The sequence below is a fragment of the Micromesistius poutassou genome (genome assembly GCF_964030765.1).
Source record: "Micromesistius poutassou genome assembly, chromosome: 20".
Lineage (NCBI taxonomy): Eukaryota > Metazoa > Chordata > Actinopteri > Gadiformes > Gadidae > Micromesistius > Micromesistius poutassou.
In genome coordinates this window covers 2,683,791-2,699,327 of record NC_140290.1, presented here as the reverse complement: position 1 = coordinate 2,699,327, position 15,537 = coordinate 2,683,791, and the positions used below count along the sequence as shown (strand labels likewise).

The 15,537-nt window shown below is 52.9% G+C and overlaps 1 protein-coding gene across 2 annotated transcripts; it reads left to right on the top strand.

Moving 5' to 3' along the window:
* The first annotated feature begins 1,280 nt into the window (after positions 1 to 1,280).
* Positions 1,281 to 15,014, top strand: sp4 (sp4 transcription factor). Of its 2 annotated transcripts, none has more exons than XM_084484472.1 (7): positions 1,281 to 1,535; positions 1,871 to 1,941; positions 2,785 to 3,126; positions 3,246 to 4,443; positions 5,332 to 5,524; positions 7,786 to 7,979; positions 13,439 to 15,014. In XM_084484472.1, exons 1-7 carry the CDS (start codon positions 1,529 to 1,531, stop codon positions 13,765 to 13,767), a joined length of 2,334 nt encoding a protein of 777 aa, XP_084340598.1. In that variant the 5' UTR covers positions 1,281 to 1,528; the 3' UTR covers positions 13,768 to 15,014. The 2 variants fall into 2 exon arrangements, with proteins under 2 accessions (XP_084340598.1, XP_084340597.1); XM_084484471.1 differs by having other exon boundaries at positions 7,780 to 7,979.
* The last annotated feature ends 523 nt before the right edge of the window (positions 15,015 to 15,537 follow it).

The window sequence follows — 15,537 nt, the reverse complement described above, 5'->3', positions numbered from 1 at the left end:
CGTGTCTTGTGCTTCCATTTTTATATATGCATGTATGCAATGCAGTTATTGTAAAAAAACAAAAAACACACACGTGTGTACGGGCTGCTGCCACTGAGCTGAAGGAGAGAGAACCCAGAGCGTTAGTTAGTTTGGTTAGTTAGTTAGTTAGTTAGTGTCAGAGCCCGCAGTAGTAGCAGGCCGTTCCCAACTGCCTCCAGCGCTGCAAAACAAACAGCCAGCCCCCCCCCCCCCCCCCCCCCCCCCCCCCCCTCCGCTGCCCCTCCTTAACTCCATAACCAATGGCTGCTGCTGCTGCTGGTGACGACAAACCGCAACCTGGTGTTCACGGCGAGGTTGATAAGTTGATAAGAGTTTAGGTTCCTCCTCCTCCGTGAACGATGACTGACAGCTGTCAGGTCAGGTCCCTCATTCTTCGTCTCAGCATTAGTTTAAGTCTTGTGGATTTATGATAGCGGGACAACATATGTTAATACTACGGTACAACATGTCCCTTTAAAGGTTAAATGTTATAATCTTAATAGACAGAGGCTACATAATAGGCATATATATATATATATAATAACCCTAACCCTATTATTCCTATTCTATGCTTCAGCAAGAATGTCCTTAACGCATTAATTGAGGACTACTTTCTTATATTCACCAAAATGTGACCCTCACAATTAAAACAGAACAGGGGGAATTTATCACACGCCTCCTGCCCCCTTATTTATTTGCCCAACCCCCCCCACCCCCACAACACGAAGCCCCGCCCATTCGCCTCCACCTCTCAAACCAACATGACTAAACCGAACGCCGCCGCGCGGTGCACCACGGGAGCCGTAGTCCTGCGCGCCGGCTCGCGGCGGAGAAGGCGAGGCTTCTCCAAATACAACTCCCATCTCGACCCTCGCACGCGGAATCCCGTCGTCCAATCTGAATAAGTGGGAGGAGCGCGTCCGCCCACAAAAGCCAACAGCTTTCTCTCCCTTGTATCTTTTTTGCTAAATCAATTGTCCAAGAAATAAAGAATTCACACCAAATACAGATGCGGGTAGCGGTCGTTTTTGCATGAAGAACGGCGACAAAGGGCGCACCGCGGGGCGGCGAGAGGAAACCCTCGCGACGAGCAGAGGAGCCGAGAGGGTGTTGGCTTGGTGCTTAAATGGCAGTGGGTGGGCCTCTGCCATCACACTAACGCCAACTTGGTGCTCTGGACATAATTCTCGCCAAGCCAAATTCTGTTCGTTTCTGGACCATCCATGCGTTCTCCGAAAAGAGGAATATTCGCCGTTTGAGGTTAGGAGAGCGAGGGGACGGGGGCTTTTTCTCTCCGTTATTCGCCGTTCCACCGTCCTTCCTTGGTACCGCCCTTCGTGGCGGGTGGGTGGTTTCGTCAAACGGGAAGATACGCCACAGCCCAGCGCCAACCATTCGCGGAAAAAATAGAGGCCGTCCTCCGCTGCTGCCGCTGCCTGCCTCCGTCACAATCCCCGTCCGGCCTTCTGTCTTGAAGTACACCTCTCCCTCGGTATATTAATGCGTTATGAGCGGTAGGTACACTCCCCTCTCCCCACCCCCTCTTTCGGCCGCCCCGGACAGAAAAGGGCTTCTGTCCCCTTTTGATGTGGATGATGAGGCGACTGGTTAATTATATCCACGCTTGATCCTCCTCATTTGTGGGGCGATTTTTTTTGTTGCAATGTCTTGTGTGTGGCAGAAACATTCGGACCACTTTGCAATGTGCGTACTGGCCATGTTGTGTACACTTTGGACCCTGCTAGGCAAATACAGTTAGTCAGACATGTAAATACGTAGATACTTTTATCTGCACATGATCCTGCAACGAAACTTTTTTTTGTTGTTTTTCTTTTTTATCATTTCGCAGACTTGAAGAAGGAAACATCGGGAACTGAAGGAGTGAAAGCATCTAAAAAGGGCAAAAGTTCTGGATCCCAGGTACGGGCCACGGATGTACTGGGTTCTGTGTTGTGTTGTGTGTGTTGTGTGTGTGTGCGTGTGTGTGTGTGTGTGTGTGTGTGTGTGTGTGCGCCAGAAGCACTTGGGGGCGTTTCTCTGCTGTGTTCACTTCGGCTTTTTTTTGGAGGCTGCCTTCTGAGAACAACCAGCCCCCTCCAGCCGCTGTGACTAGTACCGCAATAGTTCCTCCGCCAGCCCGCTGTAATACCACCGTGTGATATTACAATACAACTGTGGAGGAACGGCCTCGAAATCATTGCTATGCAGCCAATTTTAATCACTTTTTTTGCTAGATTGATTGCTTTTGATGGTGTTATTATTGTTATTTGAGGATTTGTGTCTGGTGTTGCGTACATTAATTTCTTTTGTGTATAATGGTCAGATTTCTAAGTACATCTTATGTTGTTTAATAAGTACATATTCACAGTGGTCTTGTCATTATAGTCCTAAAAAACAGTGTCTACTGTAGAGTGTAATAGGTGTAGGGCACTAAAGGTTTTCTAGCGACCTAGTTCCCTTGAAACGAAAGAGAGAGAGAGAGGGCAAGAGAGAGAAAACGAGAAGGAGGTATTTTCTTCTCGAATGCACCGAGGAAAGAGAAATGTGTGTTCTCACACGCCCACCCACTCCTGCTTCCTGTTACACGCCCACCCCCGTAACAGCCTCTCTCTCTCTCTCTCTCTCTCTCTCTCTCTCTCTCTCTCTCTCTCTCTCTCTCTCTCTCTCTCTCTCTCTCTCTCCACCCCAATCGGCCTCTCTCTTATTTTCTCCCCCCCCCCCCCCCCTCCTCCTCCTCCCCCATCCCCCCCCCCCCGCCTCCAGGAGCCCTCGCAGCCCTCTCCGCTGGCTCTGCTCGCGGCCACCTGCAGTAAGATCGGAGGCCAGGGGGTTGTGGAGGGCGCCCAGCAGCAGGTCCAGCAGCAGGTCCAGCAGATCCCCTTGCAGGCCACCCAGCTCCAGGGGGGCCAGTTCGTGTTGGACACATCGGGCGGGGCCCAGGCCCTGCTGCCCCAGCAGCTGGAGCTGGTGCCCGCCCAGTTCACGGGCAACGGCTGGCAGATCATCACCGCCGCGCCCGCCATGGCCAAGGACAGCGCCCAGCAGCCGGTGGGGGTGACGCTGGCCACCACCATGCCCTGCGAGAGCTCCGCCGGCGGGCGCAAGGTGAGGCGCTCGGGGGGGGGGGGGGGGGCGGGGGGTTTCATTTCCTCTCCGTCTCGCCGAAAACTCGGGTGAAAGTGTGGAAGTCTCATCACTCGTCTTCCTTCCTCCTTCCGGGGCAGATGAAGGCGATGGGCGGGGCCAACAGCATGGCGGCCAATCAGCAGCAGCAGCAGCAGCAGCAGCAATTCCAAATCATCCAGGTCCAGAACATGCCGAGCGCGGGCGGCGGCGTCCAGTACCAGGTCATCCCCCAGCTGCAGACGGCCGACGGCCAGCAGATCCACATCGGCCCCGCGCAGACGGCCTCCATCGCCGGCCTCCCCGAGCAGATGCAGCTCATCCAGACGCAGGCGCAGGGCCAGGCCATCCTGCAGCCGGCCAACCAGCAGGCCATCCTCACCAGCTCGGCCAACCAGGGGGTCCCGCTGCAGATCCGGCCCGCCCAGTCCTTCCCCATCCAGCTGCAGGCTCTGTCGGGCGCCCAGGCGCCCATGATGACGGTGCCCATCAACCTCGGGGGCATGACCCTGGCGCTGCCCGTCATTAACAATGTGGGCGGCGGCGGCGGCGGCGGCGGCGGCGCCGTGCAGCTCATTCAGTCGGCCGACGGCACTTTTTCTTTCGCCAACGGCAACCAGCTGGTCACCACGACGGCCGTGTCCGGGACGGGCACGGCCGGAACCGTGACGACGGTCGCCGGCGGCGACGGGATGTCGGACGGCGGCCAGGTGGTGTGCGCCGGGCTGGACGGCGGCGGCGGCGGCGGAGCGGACGCGCAGGGTCAGCAGAGCGGCGAGCTGGACTCCCCCGGCCTGGCCAACGGGCTGCAGGGCCAGCCCGACATGAGCGGCGCCATCCAGCAGGTGATCCTGGGCCAGATGGGCCACCAGGTGCTGCAGCAGATCCAGCTGCAGCCCCAGGGCCAGGCCCCCGGCCAGCAGGCGCAGCACATCCAGACCCTGCAGCTGGCCCCCGGGCAGACCCTGCAGCCCATCCAGGCCTTCCAGAACCCGGCGCAGGTGCTCATCCGGGCCCCCACCATGTCGTCCAACGGCCAGATCACGTGGCAGACCCTGCAGCTCCCCGGCGGCGTGTCTCTGCAGGGGGGCCTGGGCGCCACGCTGCAGCAGCAGCTGACGCTGGCCCCCGTGGGCGGCGTGGGGGCCGGGGGGCTGGTGTCCCTGGGCGGGGCTCCGCTCACGCTGAGCGCGGCCCAGATCAACCCGGGCTCCGGGGTGCAGACGGTCAGCATCGCCGGGCTGGGTGCGGCCGGCGTCCAGATGCAAGGCGTGCCCCTCACCATCACCAGCCTCCAGGGTAAAGCGCGCGCCGCGTCACGCCGTAGTTAGCCACAGACACGCCATGCATGCACAGGGGCATTAGCAGCACGGGACACACGGGGCTGCAGCAATTTCAGCCGCCCAGTACAGACGATAGGTAGCTACTGACCTGTTGGTTTAACTCTTAGTAAACAGACAGAGAACAGGACGAGGACATCGTAACACTTCCTAATCTTCCTGGGCTGTCTTCCTGTTTGATCTGTGGAGGTTCCAGTAACCCCCGTATTATTGAACTGTCTTATCAACTAGGGGCGGGGATCTCTTGGCACCTCAAGATTCAATTAGATTCAGATTCAGAGGTCAACGATTCGACTCTAAAACGATTATCGATGCATCTCGATGCAACATTTTTTATGTACATTTCCATGCAGGATTTTCAAAAAGATGTATCTATACATCTGAGTTTGCTACTCAGAGTTTGCTAATCACTTCCTACTTGTGTGATGATCATTAAAGACAATCAACAGATGAATCACCTTATCTAATATTTCATATCAGATAAAGTCGGTTCTCTGCGCAGAGAACCCGCAGGCAGAAAGGAGAGTTTTCTGTAGCGCTCTGCAGCAGGCCAACAGAAAGTTGCAGCAGGCGAAAATGAAAAAATAACAGAAAATCTGCATCGAGACGGAATCGTTCTGGAGAGAATCGCCATGCATCGAAGAATCGATTATTTTTCCCACCCCTACTAGCAATGATTTAAAAAAACAAAAGCGATTCAGCAGTTTAGCCAGTCCGGGCAACACTCCTAGCTCCTAGCTCCTAGCTCTACTCGTATCAGTGCACTTTCTCAACCACCTCATGGGGGAAGCTGACCGCGTCCACCGATCTCTCTAAACGGCGTTCCCTTTGGACCTGCAACCCTCAGGTCAACCACAGGGTCAAGAGGGGGTCAAAGTTCAGTCGCCGCCGGTGACGGTCACCGTGGGCAACGTGGCATCGGGCTCCTCCATGAGTCCAGACCAGCTGGTCCAGAACTCATCGGACCAGGAGGGCCCGCCCAGCAAGAGGCTGCGGCGCGTCGCCTGCTCCTGTCCCAACTGCCGCGACAGCGAGGGGAGGTAACTGATCCAGAGCGCGCACGCACGCACGCACGCACGCACGCACGCACGCAGGCACGCACGCACACACGCACGCACGCACGCACTCAGGCACGCACGCACGCACGCACGCACGCACACACTCAGGCACGCACGCACGCACGCACGCACACACTCAGGCACGCACGCACGCACGCACGCACGCACGCACGCACGCACGCACGCACGCACGCACGCACGCACGCACGCACGCACGCACGCACTCACTCACTCACTCACTCACTCACTCACTCACTCACTCACTCACTCACTCACTCACTCACTCACTCACTCACTCACTCACTCACTCACGCACGCACGCACGCACACACGCACGCACTGACACGCATGCACACAGGTCTCAGAGAAGGTGTGCCCTGCGTGAGGTGTACCGCTTCACACTGAATACCGGCGTGTGTATTGTCGTTATGAGATGGAATTTTTAATATTCCGCCATACCGGTATCTGATTACACAACGTTTGGAACGCTGCGCCGCGTGACTGTGTCAGACAGGAACCTTTTCAATGTTGCGCTTCTACACACGCACGGTACGACTGCGTGAGGCATCACTTACTTGATGTTGTTTTGATTGAAGATCGGCAGGTTGTAGTGGGTGCGGCTGTGAATGTGTGCGTGCGTGTGTGCGTGTGTGCGTGCGTGTGTGCGTGTGTGTGTGTTGCGAGCGTATGGGATTTCAAAGTAACAAACCAACTCAAAGCCGATGCATGCATCACAAACTATTAATTCAAAACCAAATAAACAAATCAAAAACCGCATCGCTTATTTGCTTCAAATACTTTATTTTATTTTCAAAACTTGGGAATTAATCCGGCGCGGTACTGAGCGGTTGAAAACAATGTTGGCGTGGCTGCCTTGCGCACCTGCGTTATATTTAAGCAATAGATCATGACAGGCTGTGGTATACGGTCATTATACCACAGTTAAGGGGCATTGTCCGTCCTGACGCGCAGCGGAGGGACGGCGACCCCCTTAACTGTGGTATAATGAGCGTATACCACTGACTGAAGTGATCTATTGCTTTTATAAAACGGTTACGTAAGTATGGCGAAATGAAAGTCATAGACACCCACAATTTTGAAAAAGCTAGAAAGTCGGAAAAGCATTTTTTTTAACGAATACAAAAAAGTAGTCCCTCCTGGCTGCCAGCAAAGTGTACGGCGGTTGCTATGCAACGCACTGTAGCGTCCTTCAGAGAGAAGGCTAGAGACGGTAGCTCGGTTCGCCGGCAATTTAGCCTACTATCGAGTTCACTCACCGTGTGCCTATTGCTTTACAACATTTCCACCCTCTCCAGTAATCAACATGTTTTTAGGCTTCAGTGAACTACGCTATCGCTTTTATATATAAATAAACAACAGTTCAAGTTAGGCGCGGAGTGATACTGAACTCTGTAAACTGAACGGGCGTCATAGCTGTGTGTATACGCTCAATATATAACAGTTGGGAACCAATCAGATCGCTTGATTTAAGCCACCCGTTTTATAATACTTAATATTACGTTGGAAGATATGTTTTAAACCCCGCCATGCACGCAAGTGTAAACGCGAGCAGCATAGCTGCGTATTTTTCTTCTTTTTTTTTTTTAGAAGATTAGTCGTTATAAAATCAGTCCTTAGTGGCAGCACTAGTGAACACCTGAAAAAAAATACCGTCATATACCGTGAAACGGTGTGATATCAATTTTGGGTCGTAGTGCCCAGCAGTAGCAGGTGGTGGTCATGTGCTTCTCACTGGGTTTGTTAGTATTCTGGGCGACCGGGGCCTTGTGGCCGGCGGAGCCGATGTATTTCTGTTCTGGTTCTGCTGCTCCAGTGGTCCACTTTCACTCAGACACGGGTTCAGTGAGGAGGTCTGTGCCGGTGCATCAGGTCCACTGGAGCTCTCTCTCACGTTAATCCGTTCATGAAGCCAAAGCAGAGAGCGGAGAATCGTTTCATTGTTTTCGCTGAGGCAACGTTCAAAATACGCTAGTTACTTGACTCTTTTTATCGCAGCTAAACTTTTGTATCGATAATCAATTTTTAAATAATTGCATATATATACTATCATAAGCTCATAAACTGAAAAATGACGCGTTAAAGTAGGTGGACACACACACACACACACACACACACACACACTACTCATTTGAATGCTAGTAATCACACACATGAACGCCGCTAACCACAATGTGTGTGTGTGTGTGTGTGTGTGTGTGTGTGTGTGCGTGTGTCAGGAACAGCGGGGACCCCTCCAAGAAGAAGCAGCACGTGTGTCACATGGAGGGCTGCGGGAAGGTCTACGGCAAGACGTCCCACCTGCGGGCGCACCTGCGCTGGCACACGGGCGAGCGGCCCTTCGTCTGCAACTGGATCTTCTGCGGGAAGCGCTTCACGCGCTCCGACGAGCTGCAGCGGCACCGCAGGACGCACACAGGTGAGCAGGGCGGGGTGGAGGGGCGGGGCGGGGTGGAGGGGGCGGGGCGGGGCTGGGTGGAGGGGCGGGGTCGGGGCGGGGGCGGGGTGGAGGGGCGGGGTCGGGGCGGGGTGGAGGGGCGGGGTCAGGGCGGGGTCGGGGCGGGGTGGAGGGGGCGGGGTGGAGGGGGCGGGGCTGGGCGGAGGGGGCGGGGTCAGGGCGGGGGCGGGGTGGAGGGGGCGGGGTCAGGGCTGGGTGGAGGGGTCGGGGTGGAGGGGCGGGGTCAGGGCGGGGTGGAGGGGGCGGGGCTGGGTGGAGGGGGCGGGGCTGGGCGGAGGGGGCGGGGTCAGGGCGGGGGCGGGGTGGAGGGGGCGGGGTCAGGGCTGGGTGGAGGGGTCGGGGTGGAGGGGCGGGGTCAGGGCGGGGTGGAGGGGGCGGGGCTGGGTGGAGGGGTCGGGGCGGGGTGGAGGGGGCGGGGTCAGGGCGGGGTCGGGGCGGGGTGGAGGGGTCGGGGCGGGGTGGAGGGGGCGGGGTCGGGGCTGGGTGGAGGGGGCGGGGCGGGGTGGAGGGGGCGGGGTTGGGTGGAGGGGGCGGGGTCAGGGCTGGGTGGAGGGGGCGGGGTCAGGGCTGGGTGGAGGGGGCGGGGCGGGGTGGAGGGGTCGGGGCGGGGTTGGGTGGAGGGGGCGGGGTCAGGGCTGGGTGGAGGGTCGGGGTGGAGGGGTGGGGTGGAGGGGGCGGGGTGGAGGGGCGGGGGCGGGGTCGTGGAGGGGCGGGGTCGGGGCGGGGTGGAGGGGCGGGGGGGGGGGGTGGAGGGGGCGAGGTTGGGGCGGGGTCTTGGCTGGGTTCGGTGGAGGGGGACCTGGACTCGGTTTGCAAAGCTCTGCGGAGATGTGGACGGCAAACTCTCCTTCCATTTTTTTTTTACATATTGACATTTTCTCAGGCTGGCTTCACACGACAACGATCTGAACACAAACCGCAAAAGTGGCGTTGGCGTTCCCACTTTTCATTCCGCGTTTAGACAAGCGTCTTTGGGTGGAAATCTGTGCGCACACAGTGACGCAAAAGTGTGGTGAAATCCGACATGTTTGTTTGTTGTGGATTGCCACGTGTGCTGCACGCGGACGTGACGCACCACCTTTTGCGTTGTTAACCCTTTAGATGGAAACGCAACGGTGGAGCGTTTTTAAGATTTCGCAACGCTGTTACCGTCTAAACGAAAGGCACATCTGATCAAATATTTTGTCGTGTAAAGCCAGCCTTAGGGAAGCCTTTTTGCGGGGGATGTGTCGCCCTTGGATACGCCTCTGCCGCCTGCGACCCAGGCATACGGGGAAGTGTGTTACTACAGGCTGGTAGTCGCTGGTAGTAGCTTGTATTAGCCAGCTTGTAGTAGCATGCAGTAGAAAGCTTGTAGTCACTTGTAGTCGCTTATGGTAGCTTGTAGTAGGTTGCATGGACTCCCTGCCCAGAGGGTACTGGGTTTGGATGACCCCTAATGGCCAACGCCTGAATAACAATAGATTTAATAACATGACAAACCCTGCCTGCTTCTTCAGCCGATACGTTTCTGAACACACGTGGTTTCTTAAGTAGCGAGCGTAAGGCCTACTTCCAATTATTCCAAAGGTGGTCGGAACATTGTGCAGAAACACATTCCAGGGCAGGACTAGTGCTGTTTACCCGGTGATAAATCACACAGGGCGCTGCGGTGGGGGACATATCGTCATGGAGGGGGAAAAGCATCGCTTCCGGTTCTATTCGTGCTCACTAATGCCTCTTTTCCACCGACGGCACCAGCTCAACTCGCCACGACTTAGCGTGGCGCGACTTGGTTTGGTTCCAGGAACGTCGTGTTTCCATCTAGAATAAAGTACCTCTTCAACATGGGTTAGGGTCGTCATAGCACGCGTCATGGTACAGCAACAATGGAGGACGTCCAAGAAGGACGGCAAACTTTTGCACAACATTTTCTTCAATAAACAAAGCTTTCGCCGTTGTCCAGATATACCTCACGGCGGGTACTGTGTTTGTTTGTTATTATCCCCCCCGTCGCACGGAAGGGACGATTCTGTCGACCAATCAATGGACGGTGTGTGTAGCTCAAACTTGCCGGGACCCTTTCAGGCGTCTCAGTACCTCAACGGAGGAGTACTGCGAGACGAGTACGGCTCAGTACGGCTCAGTCCGGGTCACGCCCACTTTTGGCGATGGAAACGCGACCCGTGCCGCACCTTAGCAGACTGAACCGACCCGCACCCTGCGGTGGAAATGTGCCATTGGAACCTCGACAGAGGTGAGACTAAAAATGTACCAGGTACCAAATTTTGGTGATCAAAACGCAAGAAAAGGCGGGCTAAGTCGAGGCAAGTTTAGCTGGTCGGTGGAAAAGGGCCATAAATAACCAACATGTTATCAGGTAGGTAGAGCAGGTAGAGCTGTTTGGTGTCTTTTGAGATTGTTTGAACATGAAATAGCTGCTTAGTAAGTTCATTATTAAAACCCTTAAACAACTTACGCCCAGTGGCCGGGGGGGGGTTAGGGCTTAACGTATCCTCACACTGGAGGCAGCCGGGATGAAGTGCGACCGGAATGTTTGAACGGAGTCCAGTCAGACTGGGCCAGGTGAGGCTGCCTCAAGCAGCCACCACCCACACACCCACACACTATCCAAAACTATCAAACGCTAATTCGCTCAGTCCATATTTGACGTATATCGCCTGTACATATATATGTGGGATATTCAGACAAAATGTTACCTATCCTTCTAGCCGCAGTCCCCCAATATGCATAGATGTCAAAAAACACATTGATAACCGAATACTGAATATACTGATTTGAATACTTGAATACTAAGTCCTAGTCGTCACAGTAGTAGGAGGCAGTGGAGTGTGTCAGTAAAGGACGTGGGCTAAGGGAAGGAATGAACCCCTGCAGTTTAAAGTTCTCAATAGATCAATTGCTTCAATTAATTGGCCCTGATTAAATGTTCATTTCTGTACACCGTCTTTGATTAAGTTGTAAGACACGCTGTCATAAAGACTGAAAAATGAACCCAAGAATAATGGCTGCAGAATTTTCCATTAATAAGAGAGCTACTGAACATAGGAATACAGCGCATAGAAAATAAAGACCACATCCATTGGATGGCATAAGAGAAGATGCTGGAACCACTGGAATATGATGAGGCAAATGGAGACCAGAGTAGATCTTGTGAGTGATGTTTTGACACTACTTTATAAATAGACCTCTGAAGAATAAGTCCCGCCTCCGAGGCTCCCAGTTCCCTCAGTCAAATAATAATAACACAGGGTTTATGAATGATCGTACACAACAAACTCTGTAGGGGGCGGAGAAGGAAAAGCTGCGTGACATTTTGAACTACACACATTTTCCATCTAGCCTCGACTGGCTTTTTGGATTGTCTGTGCCGTTAAAATAGCATTTGGAATCATTTACTAGTTTAACGGCACCGACAATCCAAAAAAGCCAGTCGAGACTAGATGGAAAATGTGTGTAGTTCAAAACGTGACGCGGCTTTTACTTCTCCGCCCCCTACAGAGTTTGTTGTGTACGGTCATTCATAAACCCCTTGTTATTCCCCCGTAGACGTTTGACCGAGGGAACCGGGAGCCTCGGAGGCGGGACTTATTCTCCAGAGGTCCATACACATGGTGCTCTCCTTTTGAGTGACAGCCAGGCAGGAGACAGTGGAGAACACGGCCACACAAGTCTCATTCATAAAAACTGTTCCATTCCTTCAATCTTAAATGATGGATTTGGATGGAAAGGCTTGTAATGACCAATCCCCGACCTACACACCTGGAGGTAACATATGCTGCATTTCCACCGCAGGGTGCCGGTCGGTTCAGTCTGCAAAGGTTCGGCACGGGTCGCGTTTCCACCGCCAAAAGTGGGCGTGACCCGGACTGAGCCGTACTGAGCCGTACTCGTCTCACAGTGCTCCTCCGTTGAGGTACTGAGACGCCTGAAAGGGTCCCGGCAAGTTTGAGCTACACATGCCGTCCGTTGATTGGTCGACAGAATCGTCCCTTCGGTGCGACAGGGGGATAATAACAAACAAACACAGTACCCGCCGCGAGGTATTTCTGGACAACGGTGAAACGTACCCCCCCCCCCCCCCCTCCTGGTTCATTCGTCAACCTGTCACGCTGACGTGAGGCTTCAGGGAGGAGCCAGGACTGGGTGGAGAGATTACAGCCGTTTCTCAATTCTCGTTCTCGTGTGTTCTCGTGTACTTGCGTTCTCGGTAAACGTCATCAGTGGTGGCGTCATCAAGTACCGAGGACGCATCGGAGGTGACTCGTGTGGACTCGGGACCGTTAAATATCCCAGGATGCATCATCGAGTCCGCTGCTGTTCCAGTGTGCAGAGTGCGGACTCGCGTTCTCGGAAGTCTGTACTTGAAAGTCCGGACTTGCCAAGTACATACTTCCAAGTCCGCGAGTACGTAGTCCGCGTACTTGGTATTGAGAAACGGCTTATATCTCCACTCTGGCCTGGGAGACGCCTCGGACAAATGATCATTCCTCCTCCCATACCAGCCACTCAGCTAGCCTACCTTACCGACCCGCCCCCGAGCTATTTCATTCACAAAAACAATATATTTTTTTATTTTTATTTTTTATTCCTCCACGGGCCCCTGACGGCGTCTGGGCCCCGGACAGCTGCACCGGTTGCACCGTCGATATTTACTAGGGATGCACCGAAATGAAAATTCTTGGCCGAAACCGAAAACCGAAAATGAGGAAACCAAGGCCGAAAACCGAAACACCGAAACACCGAAATAAATTATTATGCCAATTATTAGTAGGCCTACCATTGCATTTATAGCTATGACTGTGTACTAACCTCACTAAAATCAAGGCATTGCAATTCAAAGAATAAATCAATTACAATTATTAAAAGTATAAAAATATTTATTTAGCACTGAAAGAACAACAACACCGTTTTCCGTTTTGCACTTTGCAGACGGTCCCTAAGCTCACGGATGATAGCCGACAGCTCATAGAAGCTGTCGGCACTTTGCAGACGGTCCCTAAGCTCGCGGCTGATAGCCGACAGCTCATAGAAGCTGTCTCATAGCGAGCCGTCGCTAAAGACGGCTTGTTTGGATGAAAACAAGGTTGTAGCTGGGTTCTCTAGATTACTACATTTAGTCTTTTTCAGATATATGGAAACATGCCCACACCGCAGACATGTTGGAGCAGAGGCGCTTATCCAGACAAGTGTGTGCTGGCCGCGGTTTTGTTTGCGTCATCACAATTTCCTGTTTCGGCCGTGTTGTTTCGGTGATAAAAGTGTTTCGGCCGAAAGCCGAAAATGCGCTTTTCGGCCGAAAATTTTTTCGGTGGCCGAAATTTCGGTGCATCCTTAATATTTACGCCACTGCTCCCCCCCCCTCTCCCCCCCCCCCTCCCCTCTCCCCCTCCCCCTCCCTCCTCCCCCTCCCTCCACAGGCGAGAAGCGCTTCGAGTGCCCTGAGTGCGCCAAGCGCTTCATGCGCAGCGACCACCTGTCCAAGCACATCAAGACCCACCAGAACAAGAAGGCGGGCGCCTCGGTGGCCATCATCACCACGGAGGACATGGAGGAGGAGGAGGAGGAGGAGGCCGGAGGAGGAGGAGGAGGAGGAGGAGGAGGAGGAGGAGGAGAGGGCCCCGGCAGCCCGCCGCGCATCGTCACCGTGGCCACGCTCACTCAGGACTCGGACCCGGCCACGCCCAGCGCGTCCAATCACCTGGCAGAAGACGAGGAGGAGGAGGAGGAAGAGGAGGAGTTTGAATAGACATGAAGGGCGCCGCCCCGCCCGCCCAGAGGTCTGTTGGTTGTCGTTTGTGGTTCCTCTCGAGTCGGCCCACATGTTGGGGTTCACATGTCGGGGGTTTTGCTAAAAATTTTTGTATGTTTTTCGTTTTTGCCGCGATTTTACGGAGAAAGACTCGAAAAAGAGACAAAGAACGTGAATGACGACCGAAGTTAAAAAAAAAAAAAAAAAAGAGACCCTCTAACAATAATAATAGCAACTAAACAAAATCTAGTGAGTATTATGGGATGAGATTTGAGATTTGTAAAGTAATGAATTGCATAAGAGTTGATTATAACTGTGGTGGAGAAATGGGTATTTCCCAAAACTAGCACAACCCAAAACGGAGAGACCCCCCCAGATTCTACACAACACCAATATGAAGAGACGTCTTTATTTTGTTTGTTTTTTACGATGAACAGAATCTATCTCTATGCACAGTCTGGGGTCTCTGCTCGGTACCATTTGGACTTTAACGAGGGTCAATCAGTCTTGGGATGTCCTGTGTGCACTTCCCATATGCAAAAGGTCTGTAGAATATATACAAGAAATATAAAAATATATATATATATATGTGTGTGTGGTAGAGCTATTAATGGATTATTCTTATTTTATTTAAAGCATTACATTTTATTTCCATTGGACATTTCAATTTCCGAATTGTATTCAGTTTTCATTTAGTTGATTATTCTCATTAATAATGACTGTTTTAGTTGTTCAGTAGGATTTGTACTTACAATGTTCTTACAATGTTCTTTCTTACAAAGAAATGTACATACCTTTTGCACATGGGATGTCAGAAAAATGTCAGTGAGTGGGTGGACGTGTGTGTGTGTGTGTGTGTGTTAAGTGTGTGTGTGTTAAGTGTGTGTTTTTTCCAAGTCCCATGCAGTCAGAGAGGATCAGACAGAACGTGGGAATAGGTTTGGAGTCGTTCCGAGTTTGATCCTCTGGTTCCGTTCAGGTATTGATGTTTCATACAGAGACCAGTCAACTGATAAACTGTTATTCAAGCAAAGAAATCAGAAGAGGGCATAAGGTCTAAAAGAAAAAAAAAAGTCTAGCGATGAAAAAAAGCACATATTAAAAGATATGATTTATAAGATAATAATGCATTCCTATGAAGGCCTGCTTGGCCGTTAAATGAAGACGTTTCTATACAGAAGAAGAGAAAAACAATCTAGCTTTCTACAACTTGGTTTGTGTAGGGAAAGCAATACTATTAACGACAATCCTAATGAAATTATGTTTACATTGCCTGGGGGGGGGGGGGGGGGGGGGGGTGGTATGTGGTATGTTTTTATTTCTGAATTCAGAACAAGTCCGCCCAGGCGAACACGCAGTTTGCGACGGCATTGCTGTCATTTGGTGTGTGTGGGGGGGGGTTAGGGTTGGGGTTGGGGGTTGGGATTTTAAACACCTGAGCCTTTTTTTGGTGGGTTGTGAACAGAGGTAGAATGTCTATACGGCTGTACATTCGCAAAGAGTTTATGCAAGTGGGTGTTTACGTGAGTGATGATAGCTGCATGGCGTTTGGTTAGATAACGAAATGATGGTTTCCATTCCGATGTCATCTCTGCGGAAAAAAAAGGGTTCTTTTAGTGTGTGTGTGTGTGTGTGTGTGTGTGTGTGTGTGTGCGCGTGTGCGTGCTCACACGCTCCCTCTCTGCTTGCACCTCAGGCCACGTGCGTGACGACATTGCCTTAACACAAGCTATATTACTGAAGTGGACTTTGAGGTGGTTTGCAAAC